The following is a 27,787-nucleotide window of genomic DNA, read 5'->3' as shown; positions in this document are numbered from 1 at the left end:
GAACTCATTGCTTTTCAAGTCGATAGAAATTTGATGTTTTTAACCAGTAAAAGATAGTTTTCTATAGACTGAATGTATAGCCCCAAAATGCATGTTAAATGCTAAAGCCTAGTGCGATGGTGTTTGGAAGCGGGGCCATGGGGAGGTGATTAGGCCTTGAGGATGGAACCCTCACGAATAGGATAGGCACTTAAAAGAAGAGGCCCCAACGAGTGCCCTCTTTCCTTCCGCCATATGTGATTATAGCAAGAAGACAGCCCTCTATGAACCAGGAAGCAATTCCTAACCAGACACCAAACCTGCTAGCACCTTGATCTTGGGCATCCCAGCCTCTAGAACTTTGGAAAATAAATTATCGTTTGTAAGCCACCCAGTGTATGGTACTTTGTTATAGCAGCCCTAATGGACCAACACAGAGTTATCTACAGGTTCAAATCGAAATCACATCTTCCCTTCTAGGTGAGCATTCACAATGTGCCAGTTTTCACGGGCACCTCATGTCAGGGCCCCCCTCTGGTTGGTGGCAACCCCCAACCCCACCCCCTGGCAGCCCCACTCCTGAGAAGCGCTGACCTCCTAGAGAAGAATGTGTACTCCACAGGCAGGAAACCCTTCCCACTGAGTGTCTTCCTCCTGCTCACCCCAATGCAATGGAAACAATTTCCTCGTGATGCGATTTCCTCGTGGATTTTAATGTTCCACTCACACCTTTTAAAGCTTCTTTTCTACAAGCTGGGGACATCTACTCAGTACTCTACCTTCCCCCTCTAATCAAATTATGGCCCCTACTCTAGACCAGAGAACCTCTGGTCTCCCACAGACCAGAAAACTCATTTCAAATAGAAATTAAATTATCTCTAATGTTTTAGAGATAAATTACTAGAGGTGATTTGGGGAGGGACCCTGAGTCTTATAGGAAGCTGGCATTGTCCGTGTGTTACAGATGCTGCCAGGACACCAGGCACTGACCTGCAGTGATGCCGTCTCATTCCCTTTGCCAGCAGAATGGTGCTTTGTGGAAAGGGCAGAGGCTCTGGGTCCCACTTTGGGGGTCATTCCTGCAGAGGATACCGGGCAGTGGCCACTTGATGGACCACAGCCTCATCTGTGAACATGGTGGCCAGTGGGCACTGTCTGCACTTGCTGGGCCTGCAGTGGTAGTGAAGCGAGGATAAGAAGAAAATGTGCCAAGTTACTCCAGAGAAGCTGTTGCCCAGGCCAGTGCTTGTGTCCACGCTGACATTCTGGCCAGCGCAGCAAGGGTGTGGCGAAGCTCTTGGGCCAGAGGCCAGCAACAGAAAGTGCAGGCTCGCTCTCAAGATCCTGTCACCTGTGGCTCCCCCAGGCTCAGATGGCACCTGCAGGCCATGTGACCTTTGCAGGTGCCTTCCTGTCGGTGAGAAAGTAGAGCCCTCTGCTCTTGTAGGTGGGCTGTCTTGGGGCCTTTAAGGATAGAAGATGGCACTTTTGATATGAGATCAGATGTGGCTGCGAGGGAGAAAGGGTGGCAATGAGGGAGAAAGGACAAAAGTGAAAAAAATCTGGCTCTTAAAAATCACCAAATGATTCAAAAAGACAAACAGGGAGATGAGAGATATCTGTAGTACTATCCACAATAAAGAATATACTTTTAAAAAGACAAACAATTTACCAAAATGCTTGAAAATTTGGGCTTTGCACTCAGACTATTTGGGGTTCAAGTTCTAACTCAGCCACTTATTTGTCATGTGATCTCAGACAAGCTTCTTAACTTATGTGTTCAAGTTTTCTCATTTAAAAAGTGGAAGTTAATATTACCTACCTGGTGGGTCTGTTGTGGAAATTAAATAATACAAGAAGCGAATTGAGCAGTATATGGGACCTAGCAAATAGTGGGATGCTTGCTATCTAGTAATTAAGAGACCTAAAATGAAGGCAGGGATCATGGCAGAGGAATAGGCAGGTAATAGATTAGACACAGCAGTTTGGGAACCTTGACTCTTGTCCCCTTGCTGGCTTGCTACTCAGAATGTCCTATGATGGGGAAGGAGGACCATTTGCCAACACTGCCAACCCATGCACCATGTGGCATTGCTTGGAGTGTGTAAAAGAAGGGGCGTCTTCCACTACCCAGGGCCATCCAAGCAGCGTAACCGGTTCCAGAGATGGAATGAAAGCTGGCTGGTCCATATGGCTAAAGTGCATAAGCAGGAGTGTGCGTGTGTGTGTGTGTGTGTGTGTGTGTGTGTGAGAGTGATCGCCAGACATCTTAGTGAAGCGAGTGCAATGGAGAACAAATGAGTGGTGTTCTGGAATTTAAAGCAAAACTTCTCCCAAACACTCCCCCACATCAGATAACTTTGGTTAAGATCAGAATGCCTGCTTTCAGCAGAAAGTGGATTTAGGGGCTGGCTAGTATATACTACACGTCTGGCAAGCAGGCAGTGGAAACTTGAAATGAGATTTCTTGTTTAGAAAGAGGTTACCTTGGGCACAGGCCTTCCCTCCCAATCCCTCAGCCCCAAGCTGCTTAACACCAGCACATCATATTAGCTGAAGTTTTTCTCCTCTCTTAGGCAGAATAGGAGCTCTGGTTTTTAAATGAGGCTCACTTTGTTCTTGGAATGGAGGATTTCTCAACACTTGAACTTGTTCAGACCAGGTCGCTCCCTAATTTCCATAAAGTGTGCTGAGAAAAAGTTCACAAGGCTCTTCATCCTCTGCCACACCCCAGAGGAGACCAAGCTACCTCCCTTCACCAGGGATGAGACTCAGGCATTACAGAAGGAGAGCGCTGACAGCTAAGTCGCCCCAGACCTGCTCTGTGTCCCTGGGCAAGTTACTTTACCTCTCTGAGCCCATTTTCCTCATCTCACACTGGGATGATCAGAACTGCCTTGAAGGGTGTCAGGCTGTCCCACCAGCACTCTTAGGTTCCAAAGGGGTGGTCACAGCCTTACCGTAGAACTCGTCTTCCGATATTCCTCTTCTCCCTGGGAAATCTCTCACTTGCTCCTACAGGGAATGTGCCTATTATCCCTGTACTAGCCTGAGCCCAGGCTTAAACATTCAAACACAATTGCCCAAAAGAGCAAGGCATAGCGAGAGGATGGCACCCACAGTGTAGCTATTGAGCCACCATCACCCCTCCTCCACAGGGAGCCCCCAAGTGCACTAGAATCCCCAGAAAGGGAGGTTGCAGGGCCAGGGACAGGCTGAGTATGTGCTTAGGATGCCAGCAATGCAGGCAAGCAAGCCCAAGGAATTGTGGGGCATGTAAGCACTATTGAACTTATATATACTAATTTTATTTTATTTTTTTAATGTTGATTTATCTAGGTGGTAGGGTAGGTGCCATAATCTTCTCAGAGTCCAGGGCATTAATCTGGCCACAAAAGGCAGAAGTTGGCTTCCCCAAGGGACCTGGCTTCTGGCTTCTCGGGGATGGTTGGATTTTTTTTATTATAGTGCACTTCCCAGCCTGCCATGGTGTGTAAAAGAGCAACATGGTGTGCCACAGACACACTCACACACACACACACACACACTCACACTCACACTCACACTCACACTCATTCACATACTCACATGGTGATTGTTGGGGAAGGGGAAGTTGACTTGTTAGAAATGAAGATTCCTGGCAGCAAAGTGGTGACTCTTTAAGCCTCACTTTCCTCATTGTACAATGAAAATAATAATACAACCAAAGTCTTAGGATCCACCAGGAGGAATAATGGGGTATTTAATGCAGAAGCCGACATATGAGCAAGAGCCCATATGTCAGCTTCTGCAGCTGTTGTGGAGTTACTACTATAATACCTCTCACATTTGTTCAGAGATTGAGGTTGTCCTAAACGTTCACTCTCATCCATAGCTTATTGCTTCAGTTCTGTAAAGCTGCATCGCACAGGATTGCTGAAACTTTACAACTGGGCTTCATCCCTTTCAGAAGATGAATTAGAGCCCCAGCTGGTGTGCTCAGTGGTTAGAGCATCAAGCCACGCACCAAAGGGTCACCGGTCCAATTCCTGGTCAAGGGCTTGCACCTGGGTTGCAAGTTCAATCCCCCTTATTCCCTTGTCAGGGCATGTGCAGGAGGCAACCCATCCATGTATCTCTCTCACAATGATATTTCTCTCTCTCTCTCTCCCCGCCCCTCTCTTCCACTCTCTCTAAAATAAATCAATGGAAAAATATCCTCCAGTGAGAATTAACAAGCAAAAAGAAGATGAACTAAAGGACTTGTCTTTCTGTCTGTCTACAAAATGCCCATTTCAGAGATTGCCCCAGTCTGGGAACAATAGGTGAGGAGAGGTATCAAGTTTGCACTTTGCTGGAAATGTCCCCATAAGACTGCCCAGTGGGTAGAGGCTCCCCTTTAGAACTGAACAATAGGAGTTGAAAGAAGAAATCTAATCTGCTTGCAAACCAAGAAATGTGGTCTCGGCACCTTTCCTTCTGTTCACTTATCTGGAACTTTCTTAACAACCTGAAGCAGGTCCTAGAGGGGGGACAGAGCCAGTCACCATTGCTTCTGTGTGGACACCAATGGGAAGAAAAGAAAGGAAGGGAGAGCTGGCCCTAACGGGTGCGTTGTCCCTGGGACCCAATGACTGTGGGCTTGAGACCACCACCTCCCAGTCTCAACAGCAGGAGAGAGAGAAACCCAATGGAAAAGTTCATGGCCGGTGCCCTCCCTGCCTCTTGGCTTCCCCTCAGCTGGATGGATGCCCTGAACCTGAATCACCTCGCTGCAGCGGCAGATTAAGGTTTAGGTCACATGCCAAATTCAGCATGTCCAGACCACCCTCTTTTTTCTCAAGAAAAGTTCTTAGGAATTCCCATTCTTCCCCTCACCAGGTGGCACAGTGCAGGAGGGGGCGGGGAGGGAGGGGGTAGAGGAATGCTGCTCCGAGTTGTCCCGCGTGGCCCACTGTGACCTCTGCCTCCTGCTGGCTGGGTCTTTTTCAGCGAATTGTTGCTTAACCTCTCAGAGCCTGTTTCATCTAGAAAATAAGAGTGACGAGAGGATTACATGAGATAATATATGTAAATCACCTCCTATTACGTGGGACACACAGATGATAATTGCTACTATTATTATGTTGTTTATTTCCCTTTCCCGAGCCTCTGGAGGGGTTGCTAATGGACAGAAAAGCTTGCCAGAAGTCCGATTAACACTAAAGCGAAATAACCTACAACGTCATTGCATTTCTTAAATTTTTCTCTTTTTTGTAGAATGTTGGGTGGTTTGAGGAAGAGGCCCCTCCCATGCCTAGCCTGGCCTAGGGAGAATGCAGGCTGCAGAAGTCAGGGCGAAGTTTCTAATAGGGTGTCCCGCTTCAGACACCGCAGGAGTCATCTTGGCATCTTGCGGAGGAGCGTTCACAGGACTGAACCTGTGTGCTGCATGCACTTTTGGAAGCCAAATGCAGGTTCTGACTTGAACCATTTACGATGAATTCCCAGGCTCAGTGGGTTTAAGGTGGAGTTGTCCAGCCAATATCTGTATGCTTCCTCCCTGCTTAACTGTCCTGTATCCTCCCCCTTAACTGTCACCGGGCAGCAGTTCAGGGGGTCAGTGCCAGGCAGGGCATCTGAGCCACACTCCAGATTCCACGGTGTAACGTGGAATGGTGAGATTCTGCTCCCTGCTGGGCTGAGCCTGTGAGCTCTCACTGACACAGGAACCGTGAGCCCAGAGAAAGCTCACAGCCTGCTCCAGGGCTGCCTGCCCTTCCTCACTGGCCTCTGGGTTCAGAACCCCCAGAGAGAGCTTTTCCACGTCTTCCCGATTGTTCAGCATTTTATATGAAGACCTGGAGTGGTGGTTGTCAAACTTGAGCAAGCGTCAGAATCATCTGGGGGCACTTGTTAAAACACAGGTTGCTGGGCCCCACCCCACTCAACTTTCTCACTGAATAAATCTGGGATGGGGACAGTGAATTTGCATGTCTAACAAGCTCCCAGATGCTACTGCTGCTGCAGCTGGAGACCACACGTGGAGGACCATTGGCCTAGGAAAAAGTTTCCCAGTGGCCTTCGAGGATACCAGCTTCTGCAGATTTGCGCGTTGCTCTAAGATGGGGAGCTCAGCAGAAGCCCCAAGAGCAGAAGTTGCCTAGAGGGACGAAATGGCTCAGGAGGATCATACTCGGGGGGCGGGGGAGGAGAGTTGGGAGGCGGGGGGAGCTTGTTCTCCAGAATGGTGATTTCTGGGGCTTTTCAACTCAGTAAAACTAAAGTTAGTGATGTTCTTGGTTGATATCTTCAAACTTTGCCATGAATTAACAGTTTACTTGTGATCCTTAATGAAAGCAAATAGTGGTTTTGCTGCTGAATAGAGTGGAGCTTGGTTTGTGTGGATGCTTTACTGTGTGGTGGGACCGCATAAGGGAGGACGCTGAGACCTCTGTTCCTGCCCGAGTGGCTTTGCCCTTGCAAAGACAACAGCTCCTGCCTTCACTTGGAGTTGGGAGAGGAGGATACAGGAGAGGATTAGAAGAGGTGGTGGGGCTGGGGCTTAGGCGCCTGTTTGTTCTTGCTGGCAGTGCCGGGCCCAGCCTCCTGACAGTGAATCAGCCCATCCAGGCTTGGCATTCAGTGGTGAGCCAGGGTTGCCATGGAGATGGGTGAGGCCCGGAGCCCGCAGGTCTGGGTGGCCAGACTTGTTTTTAACTGTTGAAGCCTGTGTGAACATAGAGGCCCTCATCCCCACTGCCGAGGCCTTAAAGCATGACTGGTATTTTGGGCCCGGAATAGGCTGGTAGGGGAAACTTGTATCCTCGATATTCAGTCTCTTGCTAACTTCTGGGCACCGTGGGCAACCATGCCAGGGGTCTCCTAAGTCCAGGACATTAAAAAACAAACAAACAAACCCAGGGCTGATACCTATCTTTCTGAAGGGAGGAAGTAAAGAGGTAAAATCCCTCCCTCTCCGTGATCTGCTCCTTTAATAACTCCCTGCTGCAGAGTTAATTCGCCCACAGAAGCAGTCTGTGATCCAAGGAAGGACAGAGGCCTCCAGTCTGAGCCAACAATCTCCCTTTAACCTTCCTTCCCCACTTTTCTTTGGCCGTTCCCATCTGATCCCAGCAGAGCTCCAGAGACCGAGTATGGGTGTGAAGAAGGTAAATTTATCCACCTCCCCACCACACCACACTCACAAGCTCTCACAGAAACCAGAAAATAGAACCCCAGTGTCCTAATTACCTTGCTCCCGCCCAGCCACCTCCTCAGATCACAGGAGGACACGCAACTGACGTCCGCCAAGTGCCATGAATTGCCCCACTGTCGTCTCGTGTCTTTCTCAAGGGTCATTGTGATTGTTGTCATTATCATTCCCCGCATCACCCCCCCCACACACACACACACACACACACACACAGAATCTGCCTGGCTACAGCGCTTCACAGTTTTCAGACTGTTTTATATGCATCGCCTCATTTAATCCTCACTGTCAGCCTAGGTCAAAGGCAGGACAAATATCATACAATTTTTTATTATTATTATTGTCTAAAGTTTTTTTCCCCCCATTGACACCTCCCCCCACCCCCAGCCATTCCCATCCTGGCCAAGCCCCCACCACCCCAGTGTCTGTGTCCATTGGTTATGCTAATATGCATGCATACAAGTCCTTTGGTTGCTCTCTAACCGCCCTCCCCCGCTACCATTTGTCTCTGGATCTATTCCTGTTCTCATACAAATTTTTTTTTTAACAAATGAGGACGCTAGGGTTCAAAGAAGCTAAGGAAAGTGTTTAGTGTCATATGGCTCCTAGTGGCAGTGCCAGAATCAGACTCAAGTCCACACCCTTTGACTCATCCAGGCCCTCTCGACAGGGTTGTGCAGCGAAGTCACCTGAATTACCTAGGAACACAGACTCCCCTGGGATGAAGGTGAGGCAGGTGCATGTTTAGAATTCCCCAGGTGATTCTGACAGAAAGCCTATGGAAGCCAGGCCCTGGGTGACACAGGCATGCAAGTGACAGGTAACAGAGTCAAGGTCACCTGCCCCCTACGAAAACTTTTGCAGCATCTCTTTGACCACAGCCTAACCCAAGTCACCAAATAGTCCTGGCTGTTGCAGGAAGACAATGGGACATAAAGAAAGTGCTCCCATCTTCCCAGACCCCTTCCTGTTGCCGCTGCCCACCTCCAACCCCTCCCAAAGTAGCAGCTGTGACCACAAGTCTGAGGCCAGCCTCACCGAGAAACCACTGGGGAATGAGCTGCTCTCTGAGTTCTGGCTTTTCTGAGACAGCTGGACAGAGAAAACGAAAGGAGTATTTTGTCCTTTTTAAAAAAAACTGACCAGTCAGGTCATATTACAGAAGAAAGAAGGGACCTAGAGGAAAGGGTGGGGTTGTCACCAAGACCACCCAGTTCATTTGCCACCAGAGGAATTTTCACTGAAGTGGGAATTGTCCCACAGGCAGATCCTTTCCACCTGAGAGATGGGATACAGGATCACCCTCCACAAACTGCTCTCACAGAAACCAGAAAATAGAACCCCAGTGTCCTAATTACCTTGCTCCCGCCCAGCCACCTCCTCAGATCACAGGAGGACACGCAACTGACGTCCGCCAAGTGCCATGAATTGCCCCACTGTCGTCTCGTGTCTTTCTCAAGGGTCATTGTGATTGTTGTCATTATCATTCCCCGCATCACCCCCCCCACACACACACACACACACACACACACAGAATCTGCCTGGCTACAGCGCTTCACAGTTTTCAGACTGTTTTATATGCATCGCCTCATTTAATCCTCACTGTCAGCCTAGGTCAAAGGCAGGACAAATATCATACAATTTTTTATTATTATTATTGTCTAAAGTTTTTTTCCCCCCATTGACACCTCCCCCCACCCCCAGCCATTCCCATCCTGGCCAAGCCCCCACCACCCCAGTGTCTGTGTCCATTGGTTATGCTAATATGCATGCATACAAGTCCTTTGGTTGCTCTCTAACCGCCCTCCCCCGCTACCATTTGTCTCTGGATCTATTCCTGTTCTCATACAAATTTTTTTTTTAACAAATGAGGACGCTAGGGTTCAAAGAAGCTAAGGAAAGTGTTTAGTGTCATATGGCTCCTAGTGGCAGTGCCAGAATCAGACTCAAGTCCACACCCTTTGACTCATCCAGGCCCTCTCGACAGGGTTGTGCAGCGAAGTCACCTGAATTACCTAGGAACACAGACTCCCCTGGGATGAAGGTGAGGCAGGTGCATGTTTAGAATTCCCCAGGTGATTCTGACAGAAAGCCTATGGAAGCCAGGCCCTGGGTGACACAGGCATGCAAGTGACAGGTAACAGAGTCAAGGTCACCTGCCCCCTACGAAAACTTTTGCAGCATCTCTTTGACCACAGCCTAACCCAAGTCACCAAATAGTCCTGGCTGTTGCAGGAAGACAATGGGACATAAAGAAAGTGCTCCCATCTTCCCAGACCCCTTCCTGTTGCCGCTGCCCACCTCCAACCCCTCCCAAAGTAGCAGCTGTGACCACAAGTCTGAGGCCAGCCTCACCGAGAAACCACTGGGGAATGAGCTGCTCTCTGAGTTCTGGCTTTTCTGAGACAGCTGGACAGAGAAAACGAAAGGAGTATTTTGTCCTTTTTAAAAAAAACTGACCAGTCAGGTCATATTACAGAAGAAAGAAGGGACCTAGAGGAAAGGGTGGGGTTGTCACCAAGACCACCCAGTTCATTTGCCACCAGAGGAATTTTCACTGAAGTGGGAATTGTCCCACAGGCAGATCCTTTCCACCTGAGAGATGGGATACAGGATCACCCTCCACAAACTCCCCCCCCCCCCCCCCCACCCCCCCCCCGCAACACACACACAGAAACATCCTCATCGTTAGCCAATTGCTCTTTTCCTTCCTGTCACCTCCTCATCTTTCTCCACATTCAGTTTAAGTGTTTCCGTCAATAGGGCGGCCTCTTCAGAAACAGCTCCTCAGGTTCTAACTGGAACTCGTTTTGCAGACTCGGGCGTGGGGCCCAGAGCAGCCAGGTGCCCCTAAGCGGCATTACTCTGATTTGTTTTCAGCCTCCTTTGGAACTGGAGCTGGTTCCTTGGACTCCAGGTGTGCGTTTCAGTGTAAGATTTCTGGGCCTGTCCCTGTAGCAAGACTGGTGTGACTCACAGAGATCCTGGTCTTCGCGTGGGTGTTTCAGCACAGTGTTTACGGTGGCGAGAAAGGAGACGAGGAAGCTGCTCCCTGTGGGCCCGGGCTTGGGGAAGTGCTGAGTTTCATGGTTCCTGACACAGTCATAAGCCCCAGAGACGGGGTTACCTGTGTTGTGTGCTCGTAAAATGTCAGAGTGTGTAACTGGACTCTTGGGGGGGAGGGGGGGTGAAACAGCAGTGCAGGGACTTTTTATAAACTCTCATTTTCAAAAGACTTTATGTGGACTTGCTCCTAGATCTCACTGTGACATTCACCACGTACCCTTGTGGGTTTTTCTCAGGGCAAGTAATTGTTCTTTGTAATTTCTGACTTTTCTTGTGAGATATTCGAAGGTGGGTCTGGATGAAAACTCAGATGGGAGAGGAGGCTTGCCAAGGGGAGAGGGCCAGGGAGGAAATTCTGATGAGTTTCAGAGATTCTCTTTCATTGAAGTAATCCTTCATTTGCGGAATAATTATTTACTAATGACCGTTTTGTCCGAAGTGTGAATGGGGCAGGGGAGCCATGGAGGTGAGTAAGAAGTGGCCCTGCCCTCAAGGAGCTAAGCTCTGGTTAGAGACACAGACAAGCACACTCATGAGAGGAAGGAAGGGTGTGAGGGTGCTGCAGAGCCAATGTGGAGCTCAAGGGATTGAGGGCATCTTGGTGGGGAAACAGCAGGCCTAGGGGGCCAGGACCACATTCCAGGAGGAGGGACTTGCAGGAGCAGAGGCAGGAGCATACGAGACGTATTTGGGAAACGTTGAGTGCTCCCATGCACGAAGCAGGTGAGGAGGAGGCGGAGGTGAGTGCTGTCATGCTGCTGGGAGATCAAACAATGTGAAGACAGAACAAAAAGCCTTAAAAGTTGGTGACCGACCTAAGCTGTCTGCAGCCCTTCGGAGTGAGATTGAAGGAAGAGAGGTTTTGTTTTCTGTTTGGTGTTTCAGGATAGATACACCTGCCCATGTGTGTTGGCAAAGGATGAGACAGTGGCAGAGACAGAGTGCAGAGGCAGGAAAGAGGTGGATTAATGGGGCAGGTTCTTGAAGGAGACGGGAAGCCTTGAGAGAGGCCCCATCTTCTTTATATTAGATACACACACGTGTAGTCCCAGGATCCCCTCCACAATGCACAGGACAGTTGTCAGTCTCCTTCATCTCCTCTCATCTCCTCTGGTCTAAGCCAGTTTCTGTCTTTCCTTGTTTTTCATGACCTTGACCGTGTTGAGAAGTTCTGGTCAAGTCTTTTGTAAAATGCCCTCAGTTGGGTGTGTGTCTTGTTTTTCTCATGGCCCATCTTCTGTGAAGAAAAAGAATTCTTTTTCTTTTTTTTAATATATTTCTTTATTGATTCCAGAGAGGAAGAGAAAAGGAGAGATAGAAACATCAATGATAAGAGAGAATCATTGATCAGCTGCCTCCTGCACACCCCCTACGCTGATCGCACCTGCAACCCAGGCATGTGCCCTTGGCCGGAATCGAACCTGGGACCCTTCAGTCCGCAGGCTGACGCTCTATCCACTGAGCCAAGCCGGCTAGGGCAAGAATTCTTTGAAGAAATGAAGACATTTCCAGTAGAACAATAGAGAGAAAAAACACCACCCTATTTCTCCCTGCACTATCAAATGGGTGAGACCATTTCTAGCCCACAGGCAAAGGAGCTTGGCTGTAATTGGAAACGAGAGGTAACCAGGCAGGGCAGGGCACGGAGTAGAGGTGCTGGACTCTTTACTTCCATCCCCACTAGACCAATTGGTGATCTTGAGCAGGTCTCTGTCCCCTTTCAAGGGCTCTATGAGCAGGAGTTGTCTAACTGAGCATCCGTATCAAACCTGCTCAGTTCAGATCCTACAAGGATGGGCAAGAGTAAAGTAGCAGCCATGGCAAGTGGATGGCCAACATTCCTGCCATGTGTCAGTTATTAGCCTGGGAGGAAACCGTCAACTTCTTGGCCTCCCAGGCCCTGTTTTCTTATTTTATTGGAGTCCCTTAAACATTGACTGGATGCCCTTTTTAAAGGTCAAAGTTCTCTTTTGATTCTTGATGGTCCCTCCCCATTTGGTTTCTTCTAGTGTTCAAGTAAGTGGAGGTGAGAGCCAGGTGTCGGGAGCTAAGGAGCCCCTCTGTGCCACACCAAGAAGTGAGTTCTCCTCAGAATACTCTGCACCCCTTAGATAGTGCTGCCCCCACAACCATGTAAGCCATTACTAGGTGGCGACAATTATACTCATTTCATGGTCTTGTGGCCCAGCCAAATGAAGCAGTTTCTCCAATAGCATTACAGAAAATGGGGCCGCTAATGGCTTACACAGCATCTCCTCAGGCCAATTAGCTCAGTGATCCAACCAAAAAAAAATCAGCAGGGCTCATTCCTCTGGTGAACCAAGTGCTCCCGGTCCTGCCCCTGACCTCCCTTCCCCCTCTCTTACGGTGAGGCTTTAGGTATGAGACTGCCATCTATCGCCGCTTCTTCCATTTCTCCAGAACCAGCTGCTGCTTCCCCCATTCTGCAAAGTGTTCGGGATGGGGCCCAGACATGCAGGACCTGGGTTCCTGTATCTGGCCTTGTCTTTCACTGGGTGAGAACTGAAGCCTTTCCCCTGCTGGTTTCAGTTCTCTGGGAAATGTCCTTCTTGCCACCTGTGCGTGTAGACCAGAGAACTGACTGGCCTTCTGCAGATTGACTTGGGATCCTTGAAATTATGAAATGGGAGAGGCTTAACCGGTGGAGGTTTTGGAGGGAGCCCCATCATTATCAAGCATGCGTCACTCCCAAAGAGACCCAGCTCCTGCCCATGAGAAGCTTCTGTGCACAGTGCAGCCTTCCATCACCTTTTGTAGCTTCGTTCCTTTGGGTGGGATTGTTTTTATTCTTTTCATGGTGACTGACTTAAGAACTTTGCTGGCAGAGGAAGGGGTGGGGCGGTTGGGGAACTTTACCCACTGGAAGAATGAGATGACTTGAAGATAATTCTTTGATAAGCACAAGCCTAGAACAGAAGGGACCGTAAAGGACACTGCCTCTCAGCAACAGCAGCACCCAGATGAGGGCGAGAGGGAGGACTGAGGAGAAGGTCTGTGGCTAAGTGCTAACCAAAACCTGGAACAACCTCCGGCTGTGTGTGAAGCTCCAGCCTACAGGGTTCTCAGGTTGATGCTTGTGTGTGCAAGGAGGCCAGCAGCCTGTCTCCCATTTTCCAAGGGTCTGATTGGGCCTCCGTGTGTTTGGGTGGGGGAGTGGGAAAAGCATCGCCTTCTTTCTTTTTAACTCTCCGGGACCCAGGGGAGCTAGGCCAGGGCCTGCCCACCATGAAGTCAAGTGCATGCTTATCCAGTACCCAGTATACGGGGATGTCCTAGCTGGGCCCCACCTAACGGCATGTCCCTGCTCTAATGAATCAGGACAACCCAGTCTGAACCAGAGTGTCCAGACTGGGAATGGGAGAGAGACTCACAGAGCCAGGTCCATTGTCTTTGGCCTAAGCCAGGAGATCCTCGCTCACCTGCATGTCTTGTCTTAATAAGAGGGAAGACCTGCCACATTTGCTTGAACCTAAAGCTTTCTGGTTTGTTTTAACTCTAAAAGTCCTGCTCCTTCAAGTCTGGCACCCATGAGTTTTTCTTTTCTGTACTGTCCGACCATGGACCATTGGTGGTGTGTCATTTTTACTGCTGCTTGGTGTTGCCTTCCCTAAAGTGAGGACTGGGAGGTTTGGGAAGATGCTGAGTGACTGTCCAAGGGGGTAGGAGTGTCATTGTGGTGACCTAGATGCTGACAAAGTTGTTCTCACAATCACTTCTAATACTTGTAATATATAGTCTCCTTTATTTGTAGACATACTTAAAAGGCAAGAAAGGGCCACCTTCCTGGTTTACAGGTGAGAGACTGAAGAGTAGAACTCTGAGCAGGAATTCCAGCCCGTCCCTGGGGAACACACCCAGGGCAGTGTACACCACTGCGGGTCTTGGCAAGGTTTTCACTACTGCACGCGGAGGTCTTGGGTCACCCTTTCCACTGTTGCTGTCTCTCCTCTTCCACCGAACTTCCAAGTCATGGGGAAAAGGAGGGGAGCAAAAAAGGAAGGAAAGAGAGGCCTGTCCACACCACTGGGCTGCCTCAGCTCTCCAGGGGCAGAGAACCAAGGTTCCTGAAGAGCAGGGCTCTGACGTAGGGCGTCTCTGTTGAGAAGGGTGGGCCAGTGAAACCTGGTGCCTGGGCATTGGCCCGGAGCCCACCCCCTCAGGCATCCAGCTGGCCACTACACTGCAGCCTGAGTCACTCCCCAGCAAGCCCTGGTACGAGCGTGAGAGACGAAGCTCAGCTGGCCCTGAGGGTGGGGAGAGGGCTTGGCAGGAGGCCACCTCCACAGGCATCTAGTTCAACAATGCCAGGCCAGGATTTGGCACCTTAGTTTGGTTCTTTATTGGGAAAGTCTGCCCATTACAGTCCAGTATCTCAACTTGCCCACCTATGAAATGGGATTTCCATAAGATTGGAAGATCACTTGGAGGTTTCTCATCTGATGTTTGTAAGGATCACTGGTAAGAAAGCAAGTACCTAAAACCTAGAATTGGGCAGGTCAGCTTGTAAGGTTTCCCTGTGTGGAAAGGGAAAGGAGCAAATGTGGATGCCCTGGGGGGGGGACTCTGAGATCTGATAGGAATCACAGCTGCCTTCATTGGCACATGGGTGTGCCCTTTGGCCAGCTTATTTCTTGTTTTATTGTATGGTATATACACAGAGCAGTGCATAAAACATGAATGGCTTAAAGAATAACTATGAAGTGAATATCCATGTCACCACCACCCAAGTCAAAAGCTGGAATATTGCCAGTGCCCCAGACCCTGCCCCCAAGTGCTCTTCCCTGATGAGAACTCCTCCCTCCTACTACAGGTCACCACCACTCGACTTTATAATAATCACTTCACTTTTTTCCCTTTGTCATCTATATACCCCTAAACAGTAGAGTAATATTTAACTATATGGAATATATTGAATGTATTCTTGGGGTTCTTCATTTGTTTAACATGGTGAGATGCACTATAGGATTGCATATTGCTATAGTTGTTCATTTTCTCGGCTGTATAGTATTCCATTGTTCATAAAGTAACCATTTTGCTGTACTGCTAGCAGGTAATTATTTACAAGTATTCCCAGCTTACTGATATTTTTAGCAAATGGATTGATCCCCTACTCCCAGTCCTACAATAGCTGCTGCTACTACAGGTACATGGGTGAGGGGCAGAAACCAAGTGTGGTCTCACCTTCAGCACTCAGAGACGGTGCTCTCCCTGGCAGCCAGAATTAATGCCAACACCATGTATTTCTTGCAGCTTGCTGGGATTGCAGTCCTTGCCATTGGACTATGGCTCCGATTCGACTCTCAGACGAAGAGCATCTTTGAGCAAGAAAATAGTCATTCCAGCTTCTACACAGGTGAGCATGGGGAGACTTGGTGCTTCCTCCAGCTGCGGAGATGCCTTGTTGATCCAGGGACTTGGCCTTGGGAAAGACGTTTGCTCTGGCCACATTGGTCAGTCATGTTCCTTTCAAGCTTTGCTTTTGTGTAGTTATTTATGCCCATGAATTTGCATTTGACTGATGTGGGTTCTTTTTTCATGCTGACTAAGTCTGGAGTTTCAACTATTCTCTCATGTGAAGTTGGCTCCACCAGAGTTGCTGCCACTCTTGGGGATTTAAGAACCTCTGTCCTGCCCTTGCCAGTGTGGCTAACTGATTAGAGCATCGACCTGAGCACTGAAGGATTGTGGTTTTGATTTTCAGGTCAGGGCACGTGTGGGAAGCAAACAATCGATGTGTCTCTCTCACATTGATGTTTCTCTCCCCTACTCCCTTCCACTCTCTCTGAAAATCAATGGAAAAAATATCCTCAAGTGAGGATTAACACACAAAAAAAGAAAGAACCTCTGTCCTGGATCCTGATCCCCTCTTCGTTTCATGTCTTCTGGCTTAATCATCTCCTCAATTCAAAAAGCTTTGTCCTGCGGAATCCACAGTGCCAGGCAAAGGAGAGGTGACTCCTCCCCAATTGTTCAGATAGGGGCTCTGAGACCCCAAAGACCTGCCTCCTGGATAATAACAGTCAAAATTAGTAAGAGAGACTAGCAGAGACGCTAGCCCTCTGGACCCCTGGTGCTGGTGTAAAGGCCAAGCATTCCTGCTTTAGGGAAAAGGTTTCCAATTTAAGCAAGAATTGACTTAACATGCCCTGGCTGGTTTGGCTCAGTGGATGGTGCGTCAGCCTGCGGACTGAAGGGTCCCAGGTTCGATTCCAGTCAGGGGCACATGCCCGGGTTGCGGGCTCGATCCCCAGTGGGGGACGTATGGGAGGCAGCGATCAATGATTCTCTCTCATTGTTGATGTTTCTGTTTCTCTCTCCCTCTCCCTTCCTCTCTGAAATCAATAAAAATACATTAAAAAAAAAAAAAAAGAATTAACGGGTTTCTTTGTACCCACAGGCTCCGTGGCATTTTTTCTAGCATCATTCTGTCACTTTTCACCATCGTATCGCCACGTAAACGCCTCTCTAAAATGAGTGGGAGCATTGAGGGAGCCTGTCAAACGCAATTGCCCAGTTTCTGGGACGACACAGGCTCTGCTACTCTACTTTCTGCTCAATTTCAGAATAGGAAACATTTCATTTGCAAGAAACAAAAGCAGCCCCTATTTCCCCTATTTTTAGGATGGTGTTGTCACATCATCAGGCTCAAAGTATAAGTTTGGTCACTTCCTTCCCACCCACAAAAGAAGTTATTTAAAAAAAAAAAAAAAAAGATGAAGAAAACAGTCTGAAGAAACTTATCGCCCAGGCCTTCAGGAAGAGCGTGGTGGCTGCCAGCCTGCAAACCTCCTCCCCGCCTCCCAGAGGCCAGGCACATGGTTCCAGGGCCCCGGGCTCTGTGGATGGTTTCCAGGCTTTTATTATTTTTTGTTGTTGTCGTTAGTTGGGTTTTTTAGGGTGTGCCTCCCTGTTGTGAGAAAAAAGTGAGGGGAAGAAAAGCACAATGCATGTGAGCATTTTTAAACTGCGCACAGTTTTTAGGGAGCAGGTCTCCATAGTGCCCCGACTTGTTTTAGCAACAGCTTGCTTTTTGTGAGTTTGTGGCAGCCCTGGAATGCCGCCTACAGAACTAGAGGGGCAGGGGCGGGTGCGGGGTGCTGGGGGGAGACCGGGAGCACTCCATTTCCTGTCATGTCATGTCATGTCATGTCATGTCACACCAGGCTGCTGGGAACCCTCTGCAGGGAGAGGGGAGAGCAGATTTGCTGGAGGAATGTGGAGGCGGGGGCAGCCATTCCAGGCAGGTCCTCCTGAGGAGCGCCCCCAGGCACCTCCCATAGTTCTCTGCAGGGGGCCTAGCTCCCACACTCTCCCACTAACCCTTCTCTGTGTGTCCTTCACTGTCTCACGTGTGGTTATGTACTGTAATCCCGGGAACTCTTTACCGTACCTGGAGTGATCCCCATCTCACTGATGAAGAAACCGAGGCCTCGGGAGTTAATAACCTGTCCGAGCGCCATACCCTCAAAAGGCAGGGCTAGGATTTGAACCCAGTCCTGTGAAAGTTGCTTCTTGTATTACCTGTACTGGATTGTGGGGAGGCCTCCCCTATGTAGGAATGGGAAATATCTATACTGACCGGATGTTACCCAGGGGTGGGGGCAGGGTGGGGGCTCTTTGGGCCTTTGATTTCGCCCAAATTGTAGTTGGAGGGGGGGAAACCGCAAGTATCGATGGCCCCAGCCAGCAGATGACAGGTGGGAAAGTCGTGTAGAGTGTCAGGAGAGTGATGAGCACACTGTCTGGGGGAGCCAGGACCTGCTTCTGGGAACCTCACAGGTCATTGAAGGTCCTCCCCACCTCCCACCCCCCATGGCCACTGGTCCTACCTTCAGTGACTAGGATAGGGATTGGAAGGCACAATCCCAAAGAGACACAATGCATGTGGGGGTTTTTTGCATTAACACAGCCTTAAGCTCTAACAGAGGAAATGGACCCTTTGCAACTGGACCCCCTGCCTGGGAAAGAGCTCAGCTTGCAGAAGCTCAGGGAGCAAAGGGTGATGCAAGTGACACCAGAGCATCAGTCGGCTGGGGTGGCCACTTGGGTCTAGCCTGGCCCTGCCCTTCCCTGAATGCTTTCTGAAATTCAGTCATGGTCCATGGGCAAAGAGCTAAGGAGGCCTCATACACTGTGTCCCCTTCCACTTGGACTGTGACACCAGCCTTGGTATTGACCCATTGCCCTCTTCCAGCAGCGTGCCAGCTCTACCCCAGCTGCTATTCCCAGCATCAGGAGGTGACCATCCCTTGCCCAGGGGCACTGACCATCTGCAGAGCAATCCACAGGCCAGCCTGACCATATAGCTGGCCCATCAGGAAATCTGAAGGACCACAGCTTTGAAAGTAGAGAAAGAATGGATAGCCAGGCAGAGAAGCAAGTGAAAAAGAAACGTTCCAACACTCAAAACAGGCCGTAGTGAAGCAGAACAGCTGACAGACGGCCTTATAAGGGCCTTGTCTGCTGTTCAGGCCCTGGGAGAGTCAGCCCGTCAGCAGTATTCGTGATCCCAGGCTGCAAACATGCTGGGGAACTTCATTTTCTTGGTCTCAGGCCAGCAGCCCTTCTTAACTCCTTGGTGTCCTCCCAGAGCATAGCCACTGTGAGGGCATCTGGCGGGCAGAGGGGGGATTGGTGAACCAGAGGCCGTGGGCATCCACACTCTCAAGGGCCGTTCCCCTTTTGTGACAGGGTACCTGACGCATTGCCTACGTCAGCTGACTTCCCTGTTCCCAGCTTCTGACTTGGGGCAGCTTGTTTTGTTGCTCTGTGTCTCTTCGTCTTCCTGTCCTAAAACTGGCAGAGTATACACACCCACACCTCTGGGAGGCAGAGAACTCTGTGCTTGGCAGATGGGGTTCGCAGTGGTGCTCACTAATGAAAACGACCATCAGTGGGATGGAGAGGGACCGAGAGAGCTGTTGGGGTTCCTGGGAACCCTGATTATGTTAATTGGAGATAAGCAACTGTTCTAAGCAAGTGGAGGCCAGGAGCTCTGCTGGGTTTTGTTCTCCACACAAACAGGTATGGTGAGTGCTTTTTGCAAGATGGGGTTGAGGTGGTGACAGGAGGCTGATGTGTCCTCTGTCCAGCCAGCGCCGAGCCCTGATAAACAGGTGAAAGGACACCCTAGCATCTGCCACTGCTACACCAAGGGCTTTTTTAAACACTAGCAGCTATAATGTCAGCCTGAAAAAAAAAAAAAGCAGAATAAACAGCCCTTGAGCAAACTGACACAGTAATCCTAGAGAAGGCTCTGTGACAAATAACTTTTTCCATGAGTCAGATGGAAAGCCCACATTCATTTGTTTCATAAAGGAGAACGCTTTGTTATCTGGATGGCCAGCCCTTGCTAACGAGCTGGGGTGGAGGCTAAGAGGAGCTTAGCAAGGAGGATCCCTGCAGGGATGGCCCTTTTAACAGCAGCCCACTCCCCTGACTTCCAGAGGGGGCGCTTGCAGATGAGCCAGCTTATAGCTGCTGCTAAAATCCCCATAAACAGCTGCCAGGGAACTGGAGAGGGTGAAGCCGAGACACCCCAGATATGCAGCTGCTTGAGCAAGCTTTAAAGCCAACAGCAGCCTTTGTCCTAAAGTCTTCATCCACTAAGCCCAAGAATGAATATTTCTTATTAACGGAGGCCCATTAGGAGACTATTCTTTCTTTCTCTCTCTATCTATCTATCTATCTATCTGCACTGGAAATGCTTTTCCCTATCACAGCTCCCTAATGCTACTCACCCAACTCCCCGACTTCTGCCAGGGTCTCCAGGCCTACCAACTGGGATCTGGACTTAGAGAAAACATGCCTGTCTGTTCATTCCCACTCAACGGATTTCGTGTGTTTGTAAATCCTTTAGATCTCTTAATAACCCCTATTTACTCAGTCCCTGCTATGGAGCTCAGAGGAGTGACTCCTCCTCGTCTTGTCCCGATAAGATGGGGAGAAGCTGAGGCCGTGTCACTGCCTCGACGGACGGACGCACGGGTGTCCTCGTGTCACAGCCCTCCTCCGCAGCGCCCGGGGCTTGGGCCCCGCAGTATGGAACTGCCCGGGAGGATGGGACTTGACTCAAGGACAAGCTGCATTTGTCCCCTTGCCCAGTCTGAGCCAGGCATGCACGGGAACAATACCCATATTCATACAGCGTAGGGGTTTGCCAGTAAACCCACGTGACTTGACATCACGACAGATGTGGGGCAAAGGGGGCAGAGACACAAACGCGCCCTTGTGTGCATTCTGCTCGGTGCTGCCCGTGAGCTTCAGCTGCAGGCAGACTGCACGGTTTGTGGCCTGCAAAGCCTCGGCCCCGTACTAGGGGTCCAGATGTGGACCAGTGAAGTCACAGACACCTGCCCAGGGTTCTCACTGCAGTGTCCTGTTGTGTATTGTGTGGAAATATCAGATTCTCTCCCTTTCAGCCCCTATTTCAAGAAAGTCGCCCTGGTCCCAGTTAGCAGGGAGGGATCAGCAAGTATATAAAAATTCACCATTATGATTCATAATTGTCACCCATCCTTTGTATTCTTAAGATTAGCAGTAGCTTGAATTTGTTGTGCACATCTTGATGACATGTCACTTAATCTTCACAACCACCTCGTGGTGGACATTACCATCCCCACTTTGCAGATAGAGAAGTGATGCTCAGAGACATTAGGTGGCATTCCCAGGGTCAAAGAGCTGGATTTCAAACCCAGTCTTCCTGGGCTTCTGAGGTAGAAATGCCCCATGGGGCCTGCGTGAGGGGGGTAGGGTAGTCCCTGCAGAACCGCTGTGACTTCTCCAGAATATAACTGCAACCTGGGCCCCTCTGGGCATTCCCGGGGGGTGACTAGGGCTAGTATGCTCCACCGGGTCCCCATCCCAGGAATATACCTTTTGTTGGGCATAGTCAGAAATTGTAAAAGGCACTGCCCTTCTCATCACCCCCTCTCCATTGGTCACAAAAATTGAAGGCTTAGAACGTGTCACTCAAACCCCCCCTTTAACAAGAGGATAGAGCCTTTTCACCCTTCACCTAGAGCAGGGGTGGGCAAACTTTTTGACTCGAGGGCCACAATGGGTTCTTAAACTGGACCGGAGGGCCGGAACAAAAGCATGGATGGAGTGTTTGTGTGAACTAATATAAATTCAAAGTAAACATCATTACATAAAAGGGTACGGTCTTTTTTTTTTTTTTTTAGTTTTATTCATTTCAAACGGGCCGAATCCGGCCCGCGGGCCGTAGTTTGCCCACGGCTGACCTAGAGTAACCGAATTGCAACCGCAAGATCTCTGTAGTGTGCTCTAAGAGCAGGATCTTTTTTAAATTTCCTAGCAGCCAACCTCTCATTTTACTGATAAGGAAGTTGCGGCCAAGAGAGGGAACATGTCTTACCCATGATCACACAGAACTTAGTAGCAGAGTTAGGACCCAGTCAAGGGTCTCCTGACACCAGGCCTATCTTCTCTGCACTAGAGCAAGCTGCTCTACCTTTGCCAGCATGTGCCCTTGGGTGTCACTAACTGTGCATGCCTCGCTGCCACCCATGGCAGGGCCGGCTGCCCCAGTGTGCACAGCCCTTTGCTGCTGGAAGCTTGCCCTGACAGCCTCTTCTGCCAGGTAGAGGCTGACAGGGGCTCATCAGAGTCCCAGGAATTTACCCTGAGTTTGGGGGGTCTGTTTTCATTAGTGTAAGTGGATTCATCTAGCTGGAAACAGGTGACAGACTAGGCCAGTTTGTGTCCTTCGTAGAATCTGGGGCTCCCAGGGATAGTCTTTGTCCCAGTTACGGGGTATAGGCACCCTCCAGGAAGGCTGAGGGTAAGGTAGGAGTGAGGACTTGATGCCATGGGGTCCTGGAAGAGAGACTGGTGGGAAGGAAGCTTGAGAGCAAAGGTGGAGGGGGACAGAGAGATGGAGGCAGCACAGTCATATCGAGGGAAAACGGAATTGCAGGAAACAGCTGGGCCTCCACGCTAATATCTCCATGTCCTGTCCTCTGTCCTCTCTCCTCAGGAGTTTATATTCTGATTGGAGCCGGCGCCCTCATGATGCTGGTGGGTTTCCTGGGCTGCTGTGGGGCTGTGCAAGAGTCCCAGTGCATGCTGGGATTGGTGAGTATCCTTTCTGTGTTCCCCACACCCACCCCACCCCTGCCCCCGTAGAGGGGGTGGGGGGAGGGGAGGGTGAATAGGATACCCCAAGGGCATGAGCTGTCCTCAGCACCCCCAGGGTCCCTCCGCTCAGGGCCCTACCCCAGCCTCCTGGCCAGGCAGCTGTCTTGTCCTCTCCCCTGTGGTGATGCCTCCCTCTCTTCCTCTCTGGAGTCTATCTTATCACTTTCCCTCAGGTGACTAAATGCCAGGACTTTGTTTTCCCTTTTTTCGAGGGCCACGTTTGCTTTCTTTCCCTGAATCCACAGGTACCTGTGCCGTCTCTTTTTTCAAAAACTTGTTACAATTTTCCTCAAACTCCAGAGTGTTCTCACTTTATTTCCTCAAATCTCTGTGGTTTTGTGAGTGAGCAGTGGTATTTTATCGTTGACTGGCTCCTAATTAACTCCTTAGAAATACCATTGCTGGGGCCCCCTGTGCCTAGGCCTTCCCTGCTGCGGCTTTCGCTCCTCGCCTGGGCTTAGCTCTCTCAGCTTCCCCACTTCTGGGAACGGCTCCATTTGTGTCCCCAGATACCCGGTCCCAGAGAATTGCTATTCCTCCTTGTTTGCCAGAATACCCTTTACTTTTCTGGTTGGCTAAGATTGTTCCTCGCCCCACCCCCCTTTTTACCTTCTAGTTCTTTATGTTCCTCTTGGTGATATTTGCCCTTGAAATAGCTGCGGCCGTCTGGGGATATTCGCACAAAGATGAGGTAGGTGCTTTCTGTAAGATCTCGGGGCCTCCGGTGATTCGGGTTTGGGAGTTTGCAGATGAGGGGTGATGCGGGCAGAAGGGTGTCCTGGCTGCCCAGCTTGGTCAGCTGTCATCGCGCCTCTTATTCCACCACGTTCCCACATGCCCTCAGAACGTGAGCTTCCCCAGGGCAGGGAATGTGAGCGTTATAGTACCCTGGGTGGTACTGTGCCAACCACTGCTTCCAGTTCCCCAAACAGTGTTGGCACAGAGTAGATGTTCAGGAAATAGTCATTGGGCCAGCGTATCTGTGCATGTGTCTCACACCTCGGCAGCCTTTCCCCAGTTCTTCTGGAAAAGACAGCTTAGGGCAGCGGTTCTCAGCCTGTGGGTCGCGACCCCTTTGGCGGTCGAACGACCCTTTCACAGGGGTCACCTAAGACCATCCTGCATATCAGATATTTACATTACCATTCATAACAGTAGCAACATTACAGTTATGAATTAGCAACAAAAATAATTTTATGGTTGGGTCACAACATGAGGAACTGTATTTAAAGGGCCAGAAGGTTGAGAACCACTGGCTTAGGGAATCATGCCTTCTGGGCTGGATGCCCTTGCTCCTTTACCTAGTCTATAAATATGAGCCAAGCGCCGCACAAACTGTTGCTCTCATCTTAAGGACCTTTGCCACCTACTGTGGCAGACAGACATGCATTTGGTAAGTGTCACAGAAGTCACTTAAATCCAAAAGTCCCCTGGGATTTGAAAGGGTGGGGTAGGAAAGGGGACTCTCTGGCTTCCTGGAGAGGAGAGCATTGGCCTAAACCTTGAGTGAGAGAGATTTCAGGAGGAACGTTGGTGGGAGACAGGGTACTTCCCTGCAAAGAAAGGGCCTGAGCACAGCTGAGCTTGGGCTCCATGGGGAGACCAATGCATTATGGGCCAGGATGGCCACATCAGAACAATGTTTTAGGAAGGACTGTGCTGTCATGTTGAGCAGGAGGAAGGAAAGCAAAGAGACACTAGATGCGGGAACCCTGTTTTAAAAAAAAAAAAAAATGATTTCATTATTCAGATGATAGAAGCCACAGTCATGGAAATAGGAAGGGATAACGATGAAAAATACTGAAGGAGGAAGGCTGGATGTTGGTCAGCTTATTGATATTGTGGGTGTGGGGGGACCAAGAGACAGGCATCCATTAAGTTGGAACAAACCCAGTTACGGGAGGATGGTAACATCTCCTTTCTTTCATAATAGGTAATACTTATTCCCCAAATTTACTTTGTACCAGACACTGTGCTAAGAGCTTAACATGTAATGTCACATTGAAATTTTCACCGTAATCTCTCGGGTAGGGATTAATATACTTTCCATCCTAAAGATGCAGAAAGTGAGGTTCCGAGGGGCTTGGTTAATTTGCCAAAAGTCACACAGCCTCTGAGTGAAGAAAACAGGAAGACGGAAGCCTGAGGAGCTAGCCAGATCAGGAGTTCTGTTTTGTTTTTGTTTTTTAATTTAAGTTGAGGAGATAACATTTTGTTCATAGATAGAAGGGAAGGGGCCAAGTGGGACCGAAGGGACCAACCATAGGTGCAGGAGAAGGGGGAATGACGGGAGCAGAGTTCCTAGAGGATGTGGGAGGAGAGCGAGGGGTCCCAGAGATGGCAGAGGGGAAGTGGGGGCGTGGGGATGGGGGCGGTCTGCTCGGTAGCATTTCCCGAGCACGGGAATTTGTTGGCTGAGTGTGAAGAAGACGGGACAGGTGACATTTGTTCATTTGTTCTGCTGCTCTCTCATCTGTTGGTCCATCACAGGTGATTAAGGAACTCCAGAAATTTTACACGGACACCTACCTCAAGCTGAAAAACAAGGACGAGCCCCAGCGGGAAACGCTGAAAGCCATCCACTATGCGGTATGTCGTCTTTGCATCCTCAGAGCATGTGCACACGGGCACTTGCTGTCCCAGACCAGTGCGTCTCTATTTCAGTCACTTTTGTGTTTGTTTCTCTCACCCCCATCCCTGCTCTTCTCTCTGCAGTTGGATTGCTGTGGTATAGTAGGGGGAGTGGAACAATTCATCTCGGACATCTGCCCCGAAAAGGATATACTCACAAGCATCACAGTGAAGGTAAACGTGAAGAGCAAGTGCCCCTGCCCACTTGCTCTGGGCAAATCCCATAAGGGTAGAAGTGAAATTTGCCCTCTCGTTCTGGGAGGACAGGCATCTAAGTGCTTCACAAATATGTCTTCCACCTGCAACATCCCAGGGTGGTCACCTCATTTCTCCACTGCCTTGGCGCCTTCTGTGTCCCCAAGGGCAGCAAAACAACAGCCAGACCAGGGAAATAGCAAAGTGCTTCTAGCTGCCTGCAATGATTTGGCAGCTGGAACTGCCCAGTGCTGCCCCTTGTTCTGCCTCCCCCAGCACTCAAGGCATCAGGGACAGGTGTGCTCTGAGTCAAGGACATTGGCTTTGTAGACCTGTAAATGGCTCAAGATTGTAAACTAGAGCTCATGTCCAAACTGCAGAATGATAAGATGTAACCCAGATAAGAAATAGACCCAAAGCAGGGGCTTACCCCTCTTTCTTCTATGATTTCTTATCCAAATATGTGGGACCCACCTCCTATTCCTCTCTTGGTTCTCCTTTCTATGCACCAACCAAGACACCTGAACCCTCCTGTCCCCTCCCCTTTCCCTGGAACCACCAATGCTCTGGGTGTGAAACGGGTATTGTGGGAGGAAGTAGGTGTGAGCAGGGATCGTGTGTGACCAGGGTCTTGGTTTGCCCCTCTAAGCCCTGCCCTGAGGCCATCAAAGAGGTCTTCCACAACAAGTTCCACATCATCGGCGCCGTGGGCATCGGGATCGCCGTGGTGATGGTGAGTGTCCTGGACATCGGGGTGGGGGGTAGGAGGGGGTCCTCTTAGTAGTTAACATTGATTAAGGGTATGCTCTGGCCAGGCACTATCTTAAGTGCTACACATTTATCAGCTGATTGAATCCTCACCATACCTATGAGGTGGAACTCTTAGCATTCCCATTTTAGAGACTAGGGAACGGAGAGACAGAGAGGTTGAATAAGTTGATCAAAGTCTCTGAGCTCATGAGTGAAGCTTCTGGGATTTGAACTCAGTGTTCAAATCCATTCTCTTAACCATTAAGGTTCAGGGGTAAGTGTAAGGTGAAGCCACTGCTGCTGGTCCACAGACTGTGCAAGGGTCTGGATCACCCCAGACCTGTTAGTTATCCTGGGATGATCTTTGAAACATGTTTTCATCATGCACCTGCTCTTCTTCCCCCGCCCCCCCCCCCAAAAAGTAGTTCAATGAAAGCTACATGGATGTGAATTGTTTCATCTCCCTCTATAGTCTGAAAGGCATCCAGAGTGGACAGCCCAACGCGTCAAATAATCTACTCTCTAGTAATCAGCTCCCAGGAACCATCAAGGGTTGACGAGGTTCCCTGGGGTTTCCCCTTCTTCCCCCAGGAGGGGGTTATGAGAACTCTTCAAGGGGCACAGCCCTTGTCTGCCCCTCACAAGACTACCCCAAAAGAGAGAATTGCTTCCTTTCTAAGTGGTTATTCGTACCTCTCATCTGCATCTAGAAGAGCTTGGCACAGCTTTCAGTAAAAGAGATAACCATACTTTTTAAAATAGAATATAAAACTCACAAAAACACAAAGGTGGAAGTGAAAGTTCCAGCCTGTGTGGACTATGGAAATATCTGAATTTGAGCATTTAATTTAGCTCTGAGTGTATCTGTCTCACCCTGAAAGTTCTCCAGGGAAGTTACTTGCATTAGCAAGTGGCTGCAGACACTCAGAATCCCACCTGTCAGTGATCCCTCCCATTATCTAGCCTACACGCCCCTGCTTTGATATTTAATTCATTTGGCCTCTGATTCTCATAGTCCTTTGTCTTGGCCTGAATGACTCATGTCTTTCCCTCAGCAAAGCCACTTTGTTCCTCCTATTCCTCCCTGTCTTCCAGATCTTTGGCATGATCTTCAGTATGATCCTGTGCTGTGCTATCCGCAGAAGCCGAGAGATGGTCTAGAGTCAGCGTGCACCCCTGAGCAGGAAAGTTTACCCCTGAAGATCGTTGGTTATTTTCCTGGGGTTTTATTTTTGTTGTTATTGTCTTGTTGTTGTTTCTTTTTTTCTTTTTTTGCCACTAACTTTTAGTATTCATCCTGCATTTATAAACAAGGAAAAAAGTTATTCTATGTTTATCTTTTTTAATGCTTTATTCATATGGATAGTTGAGAGATTGAGGGACTTGTTTTGCTTTGGTTTATAATTTTTGGTTTGTTTTTGCTTATTATGTTAGGCAGAAATCCTGCAATGAAAGGTACTATATTTGCTAGACTCTAGACAAAACATATTGTACATAAAGAGATTTTTTTTTCTTTAAATAGATTTTAAAAAAATGTCTATCAAATTTAATCAGATTGTAACTTATGTTGAAGACAATTTGATACATAATAAAAGATTATGACAATATCCTGGATTGGTTTCGGGGTTTCATGACTTCCTTTATCTTTTTTTAGAGCTATGTATTTCTCAGATGTCTTTCAACTTCTATCTGCTTTAACTGCATTTACATGAAAAGTAGGTTGGAAGGTTGGTCTTCCTACTTTACTAATGAAAAAAAATCAAAGTGTGAAGAGATGAAGGGATTCTGACCCAAGGTCACAACTGCTAATAGGTC

General features: G+C 49.2%; 1 protein-coding gene and 1 long non-coding RNA gene across 2 annotated transcripts in view; one reads left to right on the top strand and one right to left on the bottom strand.

Moving 5' to 3' along the window:
* The window catches only part of CD9 (CD9 molecule), a 34,965-nt gene extending 7,381 nt beyond the window's left edge, over positions 1-27,584 (top strand). The window contains exons 2-8 of the mRNA XM_005873724.2: positions 15,488-15,590; positions 22,236-22,333; positions 23,013-23,087; positions 24,887-24,985; positions 25,112-25,201; positions 25,872-25,955; positions 27,068-27,584. Of these exons, the coding sequence (XP_005873786.1) occupies positions 15,488-15,590; positions 22,236-22,333; positions 23,013-23,087; positions 24,887-24,985; positions 25,112-25,201; positions 25,872-25,955; positions 27,068-27,133 (615 nt within the window). The 3' untranslated portion in view covers positions 27,134-27,584. The remainder of the gene's footprint in view (positions 1-15,487; positions 15,591-22,235; positions 22,334-23,012; positions 23,088-24,886; positions 24,986-25,111; positions 25,202-25,871; positions 25,956-27,067) is intronic.
* On the bottom strand, positions 20,952-22,228 carry LOC106727374. The gene is made up of 2 exons (XR_001363556.1): positions 21,481-22,228; positions 20,952-21,254 (listed from the first exon to the last, which is right to left on the bottom strand). It is a non-coding gene; the product is annotated as an uncharacterized LOC106727374 (long non-coding RNA).
* Positions 27,585-27,787: the final 203 nt, after the last annotated feature.

The sequence above is a fragment of the Myotis brandtii genome, unplaced genomic scaffold (genome assembly GCF_000412655.1).
Source record: "Myotis brandtii unplaced genomic scaffold, ASM41265v1 scaffold417, whole genome shotgun sequence".
In the NCBI taxonomy this organism is placed as follows: Eukaryota; Metazoa; Chordata; class Mammalia; order Chiroptera; family Vespertilionidae; genus Myotis; species Myotis brandtii.
This window is presented reverse-complemented; position numbering and strand designations above follow the sequence as displayed.